At 36.2% G+C, this 9,229-nt stretch overlaps 1 protein-coding gene across 1 annotated transcript in view; it reads right to left on the reverse strand.

The window, feature by feature from the left end:
- USP9X (ubiquitin specific peptidase 9 X-linked) overlaps positions 1-9,229 on the reverse strand; it is a 101,275-nt gene that overhangs the window by 72,673 nt on the left and 19,373 nt on the right. The window contains 5 exon segments of the mRNA XM_014587941.2: positions 4,032-4,238; positions 5,649-5,753; positions 6,941-7,093; positions 8,654-8,792; positions 8,869-9,120. Of these exon segments, the coding sequence (XP_014443427.1) occupies positions 4,032-4,238; positions 5,649-5,753; positions 6,941-7,093; positions 8,654-8,792; positions 8,869-9,120 (856 nt within the window).

Below are 9,229 nucleotides of genomic sequence, written 5' to 3' on the forward strand. Positions count from 1 at the left end.
GGACTGAAAATGTTGTAGCTAGTGTGTACTATTAGTTAGGCCTATGATGACTGTACCTGTACTGTATACAACAGACCTTTTTTCCTTGTTGTTATTCCCTAAGCAATACAAGTATTCACACAGCATTGACATTATATTAAGATTTATAGCTAATTTAGAGATGATTATGGGAGAAAGTACATGGGTTATATGCAAATCCTAGCACATTTTATAGAAGGGACTGAATTGTGATATACACAAGGGTCCTGGAACCAATCCACCTCACTGATACCAAGGGACAAATGTATTGACTTTTTAAAAAATGATAACTGTTGGTGGGGGTGTGGTGAAAGAGGAACTAACTCTCTTACACTGCTGGTGGGAATGTAAATTAGTCCAACCACTGTGGAGAACAATTTGGAGATTCCTCAAAAATCTACAAATAGAACTGCCATATGATCCAGCAATCCCATTTCTTGGCATCTACCCAAAGGACAGAAGAATTTCTCATTGGAAAAGTGCTTGCACATCGATGTTTATTGCGGCACTTTTCACGATTGCTAAGACATGGAACCAACCCAAATACCCCCGTACAGCTGAATGGATTGAAAAACTGTGGCACATATACTCTATGGAATACTATTCAGTCATTAAGAACAACAAAACCCTGGCTTTTGACAGAAAGTGGAAGAATATGGAAGATTTACTGCTGAGTGAAGCAAGCCAGGCTATGAAGGAGAGATACTATATGTCCCCACTTAATATATACCGAATGTCCGCACTCTATAACTGAAATGGATGGGCTAAAGGATGCACAAACACAAGAGGTGGATGTGAATGCCAGATGTGGTGTGTGTGGAGGAATGGGGCCAGGGGAAGAACATTTGGAAGAGGGATATGAAGACAGCATTGTTGAGACAGTGAGGTAGTGTTATATTTTGACCAACTTGACCGGAAGAAATGTTCATATATTGAAATGATCACCTTGTAAGCTAAATAATGTGATTGAATGTATCAAATGTAAATAAAAATAAATAAAAAAGAAAAAAAAAGGAAAAAAAAATTGATGTTTTAAGAGATTCTACCACAAACAGAATCAAGCATTAACAAGTAACACCATTGACTGTTACTCTAAATGGGTTTTTTTAGGCATAATGAGGACACTAAAAATTTATATTTTGCCAAGAAAATAATAGTATGGCAACCAGGTTAACTTAGGAGAAAAAGAAAACAAAACATTACAATAAAAATAAAAGACATATCTAGATAAACATCAGAAAACAAAAGGAACAGAGATAAGTATAAGCAATTAAAAATCAGAAATGTATAAATTCAAAATTATTTGACTTATTGGTGGAAAAGTTATGATGTGTTTTTTTTTTTCTTTTTTAATGTTGAGAGATTTTTGCTATAGGGCAAATGCTCTCCCAGGAGAGACAGAGAGAAACGCAAAGCAAGAAATCACTACGGGGTGGGGGAGGCCATGCTGGTATCCCCTCTCCTCTAGGGATCTTGCTGGAGCACACACGCACATGTACCCAGCGTGAGTTTTAGGCCGTTGGGTCCATGGTCGACTACATGGGAGTCCAGCAACATAACCGTTAGACCATTTGCTGGTCCCTGACATGCTTTTCTATGCAAAAATGTGTCATGACTTTTCCAACAACCCAATGTGATATTTTATACTCAAACCTTACACACACTTCACTCCTTCTACTAAGTCATGTGCGGGTTTACATACCCAACAATTTTTTAAGTTCAGATTATATTTGTGTGTGTATGGGGAAGAAAAATATTTTATCCATTTTTTTTTTTAAATCAATGTTTAGGGGGACCAGCAGTTGGCATAATGGCCAATTCACCGGACTCCCATGTAGTAGACTGTGGTTCAAGTCCCAGACCCAGTGGCTTAAACTCACACCTGGCTCGTGTGCGTGCGTGCCCATCCCCCCTGGGGGGTGATTTCTCGCTTTCTGTCTCTCTGTCTCTGTCTTTCTGGCAAGCGCACGCACCCTATAAGCAAAAAAACACCTCTCCAAAAAGGGAGGAAAAAAACCTCAATGTTTAGGGAATGTTTTTACAGTATCTAGATACTTTTTAGTAACAGAATTAGGATTATACACTAAGTGTTTTAGATTAAACATTTTCTGCATCAGTAAGTCTTTCTTTTAAAGAAAGATAACGTGTTTTAGTGACTGCGTAATACAACACTGTATATAGACTATCAGTAATTATTCAGGTTTTCAAATGTCTATGAACACTGAACAGATGTACTTATGTGTATCTCTGTGCCCTTTTCCAATCACTCCTAAGAATTTCTAAAATATAAACTGCTAGTTTAATTGTGAACACATTTTTTCTAAATTATTTATTTAATTTTATTTATTCATTCATTTTAATTTGCTCAAAGAGACACAGAGAGGGAAAGTGAGAAAGAAAGCCACAAGGTCTGGGACTCAAACCGTGGTCAGCCATGTGCGCGTGTCCAGCACCTTAACCACCCCAGCACCTTAACCACCACACTACCTGCTGGTCCCGAGAACACATTTAAGACCATGAAAATATTCTCAAATGATCAAAAGCATAAGGCTAACTCCTCCTCCTGCCTTTTTTGGCAACTGGAAAGGAAAAGGAGGGGGTGGGAGAATGGTTTTAAAAAATTTATTTTCTGATCTAATGAAAGATAAAGTTGGAAAAGGAAACACTCTATTAAACTTAGTAACTATAGATTAATGGTAAAACACTGTGCCAGGCACTAATGCCTCATTAAAAGCAGGACTACTAGTGGACCAGTAGGTCGCATCGAGATTAAGACCATGGATCCCACATGGTCAGATGGCTGCCGAGTCTAGAACGTGGTCACCTGAAAACAGCACTGGGCACATGTGTGTACGTGCCCCAAATTCCAAGATTGGAGAAGGGATCGCAGCATGGCCATCCCTTCCGAGGGTAATTTCTCTCTGCCTCCTCTGTTGAGCGCACATCCTCTATAGCAAAAACTAAAAAAGAACTACTAGTTAAACCCTTGATAGCTGCTCTGATTCAAGATTCTTCACAAGGTTTCTTGGTTTAATGATGTAATTTAAACTTAAGGTTTTTACTATTTAATGTACTGAATACTTTAAAAATGTCATAAGCAAGCAACTAAAAAAAACTTAGTAGTATCTGTATTAGATATATACCTACACTTCATCTTCTTTTCTTAGCTTTTATCAAAATGCCAGTTCAGGGAACCAGCAGTTAGCATAATGGCTATGTCGCTGGACTCTTATGTAGTCGACTTATGATTCAAGTCCCGGACCAGGTGGCTTAAACTCAGGCCGGGAGCGTATGTGTGCGTGCCCAAGATCCCGAGAGGAGAATGGAGAAGGGATTGCGGTGTGATCATCCCCCCGGGGGATGATTTCTCGCTTTCTGTCTCTCTGTCTGTCTCTGTCTTTCTGGTGATCGCATGCGCCCTATAGCGAAAACCTCTCCAACAACAACAACAACAACAAAAAGCGCCAGTTCAAAGGTGTACCAAACAGTTTTATTAACATGGGAAATGAGTTTCTCACAAACATTTATTTCATCATGTGTTAAAAGAGACCCATGCTATAAATTATTATAGAATGCAGGGAAGCTGTTGTGTGACTTAATCATCATGGTGCCCTGAAATGTTTAGTGCTTAAGAAATTCTATTGAATTTTTCTTAACTTTCCTATGAGAAAAGAAAACCTAATTCTCTTATCTCTAAAGTCCCTAGTTAGCTTTAATATTTTATGATCTATTTGAAACTGGTGTTTTAGCACTTGACAGGTCTACAACCACCATATAAATGTACTTTGTTTACACTATCTCCCATGGTGAATAAAATGCTTTTCAGATAATTCACAAAACCTTGATGTAGGTAACAAAGTAGAGGAGGACAGACATATGAACAAAAAAGCCAATTCTTGAAGATCATTTTGAAAGAAATGTCAGAATAATCTGGAACTGTCCTGTAATTAAAAGCCAGCCTCACTACGCAGGAGAAAGATCACAAAAAGATAAGCCAAGCAGCACACCCTTACCTGGGAGCAACTATAATCTAATATTTTGATGTGGGCACTGAGAGCCAGGTCCATGATATCTACAGGCACATCATCACTGTGAGCCAGATTCCACAGAAGGTTCAACACTTTGTGTGCCATCACGCCATCTTTATCATCTTCTGCAAGACGACGTATTAGCTCAAGAAGCTTTTCACGTTGCTTTTTACTTGCATTTGTCCAACTGGCCTAGAAAAAAATTTAAGTGATATGAAAATAACACATATTTAGTCATCACTTCTTGTCACCTAGTTAACCTTTCAGTTCATCAGAAAAACAACATAGCTGGGCACAGAATTATTCAAGTGACACTCATATGGCTGAGTGAAACTCCAGGTGAGAAAAAACTCTCTTTACTTAAACTCTGACCATGGTTTCTGAACCTAAGTATCACTGACATTTTGGGCTGGGAAATTGTTCTAAGGGCTGTCCTGTGAACTGCAGAATATTGAGCAGCATCTCTGGCCTCTACCCAATAAAGACCAGTAGCAATTCCTCCCTTCAGTTTTGACAATTAAAAAGTCTCTGAATGTTACCATATATCTGGGGACAGAATCAGCAGTAGCAATTCCTCCCTTCAGTTTTGACAACCAAAAAGTTTCTGAATGTTACCATATATCTGAGGACAGAATCAGCCTCCCTTAAATTCAGTAAGTTACTTGTGACTTTAAAATTATATTAGAAGAAAAAAATTATATTAAAAGACAATCTGGCATACAAGGATTTTCATAATAACTGAAACAAGTTGATTACAGAATAACATGCATTACACACTGGCAAACAAGAGTCTGTAATGAAGTTGGTTATTAACCCCCCACCCCAAAAGTCTCTTAACTTACACAAAAATAATGATACACTGTTACTTAAGATAGGATTAACATTAAAAAGCTCTAAAGTTAAGAAAGAACAGCACAACCCTAAAAAGAGTATTTTCAACGCCAGTTAATACAACATCATTATCTTAACGTAGGAGGGGAGAGGGTTACTAGTGGCTTTTTAATGGGCAGAGGCCAGGAATACTACGAAATAACACAGGAAAACCTTTACGTATAAAGTTGATTACTTGGTACCAGCAGATAGTGTAGTAGTTATGTCACTGGACTCCCAAGTAGTCAATCGTGGTTCAAGTCCCAGACCCGGCAGCTTAAAACTCATGCCAGGTGCACGTGCATGCATTCCTAAAATCCTGAGAGGAGAATGGAGAAGGGACGGCGGCATAGCCATCCCCCCCAGAGGAGGAGATTTCTCACTTTCTGTCTCTTTGGCAAGTGCATGCACCCTATAGCAAAAATCTCTCTTAAAAAAAAAAAAAAAAGCTGATTAAAAAATAAACCAAAACGACTCTAAATGTCACAGAGTATAGTTTGGCAGCCCTGTAGCACAGTGGATAAGCACTGTACATAGGGAGCCAGATCCCACATGGTCGTCTATGGTTCAAATCACTACGAGACAAAACCAAGATCAACTCCTTTACAGAAGATATTGTTCAATGAGATTTCTATTTAAGGTATTCAAGTATTTATTGGCTTTGAGAAAGCACATGTATAATAAACTCTACTTCAAATAAAATAATAATACTTTACTATGTTACCTTAGTACCTTAAAGCAATCAAAAAGATGATCAAGTTGTTCAGGAGAGAAATCCCATGCCAATTTTGCCAGTAAATCATGTACATTCTTCACAATGGCTTCATGTTTCCCTGCCTATTATAAAACAAAAAAAGAAAAATGACAGCACAGTAGTATCTGAATAACAGATAAGTAGTATATTTTTGCTGACAAATCTTAATAAACTCCCTCCTTCACTTAACTGTGTAACATACAAAACTGCCTAACATTATGATTGCTGTAGAACTGCCATCTAAAACCATGCAATTCAATTTTTTGACATACATGGTTAATGTGCATACTTCGGTTCATATGAATCTTTGTTATAGTTTACTGGATTTAATATACCAATTTAAATATTGCAAAATAGGAGAAAATAAAGTACACTAAAGGCATTGTTTCAAATCTGGAAACAGCCCTCAATGACAAAAACTGACTATTTTCTTGGTTTGTTAATATAGAACTCAGTGTTTCCCAAGTGATCCTTGAATAGAAACCTGTCATTAAAATAACCAAGGAAATTAGTTTCTAGTTCTGAAACTAAAACAGTTTGCAATTCTTTTGAGTTATAAATTTCTTGTGATAATTACAAGTCTTTATAAACAATTGAGTGAATTAACTCTTTTAAAAATGGAGGTTTGTTCTTTCTATTAAATCTATGAAGAAGCCAATTATATATTTCCTTCACTGTTTAACTGTTTATCTCTTATTTAAAACCACCTACAAATTACCAACCTTGACCAAATACAGTGAAAAATAGAGTATTCTTATTTTAAAGTATTACTACTGGTGATTTAGAAAAGATTTCTGACAGGGAATCTATAAACCTAACAAGTATTTAAATGTTGTAAAAGTCAAACGCGAGCCTGCATCACATTTCACACTGACTATGTGTTGAGTATCCCTTATCAGGAAAATACCTGGGACCAAAAGCACTTAAGATTTCAGAATTTGATCAAATTCTGAAATATTCCCATATATATAATGAGGTATATCTTAGGGATAGGATCAAAGTCTAATAAACACAAAATTTATTTGTGTTTCAGACAGACCTTATACACAGTCTAAAGGTAATTTCATACATTTTTGTATTGCAGCATTCTGTGACTCATCACAGAAATCAGGTACAAAATTTTCAACTTGTGGCATGTCAACATTGGAAAAGTTGCAATTTTGGAGCATTTTTAGATTTTCAGATGAAGGATGATCAACAAGTACTGTATTTCATTACTTTTTAGTTTATTTAGTGTAAAAACTAAATATCATCATCTTAAATTCTTTACCTGTGCTGCCCAGATATTATCAAGATCCTGTAAGGTCAGAGCTTTTTCTTTGATGACAAAACGAAGAATCTTCTCTAGTTTTTCTACGTACTGTGGTTGATGAAGACTATCTAGCAAGACTATGGATAAGATATTGTTCTGCTGTATCCATTCCTAAATATAAGTCAAAAACTGCTTTCAAAGCAGAAACCAAAACACAGAAACTTTATGAAAAATAAGTAATTTTTCACTATTAAACTATGTTAAGTATTCAAAAAAAATTTACAAAATGTAATAATCTAATACAACATGCTTATGTGTTACTTTAATGGGAAATTATGAAAAAAAAAAAAAAAAAAAACCAACAGTAATTTCATAGCACTTAATTCTGTACATACAGAAATGCTCCCATGAATTAGAAATACTAAAATTATCCAAAAGAGTCTATACTTCGGCTTTGCTCAGAAAAATAAGTAAGTGCAACAATGACCAAGGGTTAAGGTGGAATAGGTACAGGACCAATTTGGGATCTTTGGATTCTTTGATAGTTTTGCCCCAGAATTGTTTTGATCTTGAGTGAAAAGGCACTCTTAATTTTTTTTTTACTTTTATTAACTGATTACTATGTGTCAGACACTATTATCACTTATCTATTAGCTCTTAAAACTTCAAGAAAAATCCTAGTGGGGAGTACACTATCCTATTATAGAAAAGTAAAAGGCTCTTGGGTGCTAGAACAGAAATCTTAAGCCTACAACCATATTCTGAGTAGCAACTCTGGTTCTCGACTTTTCCACAAGGCTGGGACATCACATGCACAAACCAGACATGTAGCATGTGACCCTTGAACACCGGGCCAATGTCTAAGCACTCTCCATATACCTTTAATCACATTCTAATCACTGCCTACTCTATTAAATCGAGGACTCCTTGAAGGTAAGAACAGTTCTTCTACAGATGTCTCCCCAGTAACATCACAAAGTACACACTCAAACAAACAGTGGTTCTAGGCCTAGCTGCCGTGGCGCAGGCAGTAGGGTGCCGCTATACACTACTGGAGCCATATATGAAGGCCCTGGGTTTGGATCCTGCGTTGTTGACCTGAACATATCAGGTATGCTGGTGATCTTCGCTGGCTGGGGAGTTTGGGGGTCTTGGGGATCATGGTGTGATAAGACCCTGTCAGGAGTGCCTCTCTTTTTTTCTCAGAAAATACAGTTAATCTTATGCTAGTGATTATAATATAAGAGGTCTACAAAAAGTATATGGAAAATGCATATTATGAAAAACAGTTATCCATGGATTTCAAAAACTGTACTGAAACATACCCATACTGTAATTTCATTTCCACAAACTTTTTGAAGCCCCTTACATTTCCTGCTTTAAAACCTTTAATACTGGTCAAATGAATAACCCACTTCTTCATTATCTGGTATCAAATACTACTCAATCCATTCTCCAGATTACCTCTTATCTACTCCACCCTCCCATAAGCTAATAGTTACTTTGGAATACCACATTCAAGTTCATTGGAAGATATGCTAAGCTACTCGTATCAACACCAAATAATAGAAAAAAAAAGTTTTGGGGATTAACATAGTTCTAAGTCAATGAAAACATTTCCCAACTTCAAAGTTTACTTTAAAATGTTCATACTGCATTAATTTTAGTTGAACTATTCTAAACTTCTGTCTTAAGTAGTTTTTTATTCATAGAAAAAGAATCGAGACTTACTGCCATTCGTTCAGCTGTGAGCCACTCTTCCTCCTCAGGATTACCATGCCGATGGGTATAATAAGATACACTAGATATCACCTTATTAACTTCATTCAGTGCATTCATCTTTCCATTGAAAGAAGAAATTTGCAATAATCTGTAAGAGAAATTTAGTGATAAGTATGGTTCTAAAAATTCACATAATTAATCATTCCAAGAGGTAAGGATCTTACCTAAGTATCATTTTTAACCTAAATATTTCTAAGTTTTTTACAGTTTCTTCTTGTCCTGGAACCCTTGAAGCTAAATTCTTCAAAGATTTAATAATCATTGAAAGAGCATCATCTTTGGCTTCATTCTTTGCTTCCTTTTTCAGTTCTTCATCAGTTAAGTTTTCTAAAAATTGGGGAACCATCTCTATTATCGGAAGAAAGTACTTTTTCACTGTATGAAGAGTGAGAAACTCATAGCATTGCCCAAATGGTCTGAAATTAAAAAGACACAAAACTTCTGTAATACTCAGTTTCTTAAACTAAATTAGGACTAACCCCTCAGACTATATTACTTTTTAAAAAAAAAAAAAAAAAACCCAAC

This window comes from Tupaia chinensis, unplaced genomic scaffold, assembly GCF_000334495.1.
Source record: "Tupaia chinensis unplaced genomic scaffold, TupChi_1.0 Scaffold000248_1, whole genome shotgun sequence".
Taxonomy (NCBI): Eukaryota; Metazoa; Chordata; class Mammalia; order Scandentia; family Tupaiidae; genus Tupaia; species Tupaia belangeri.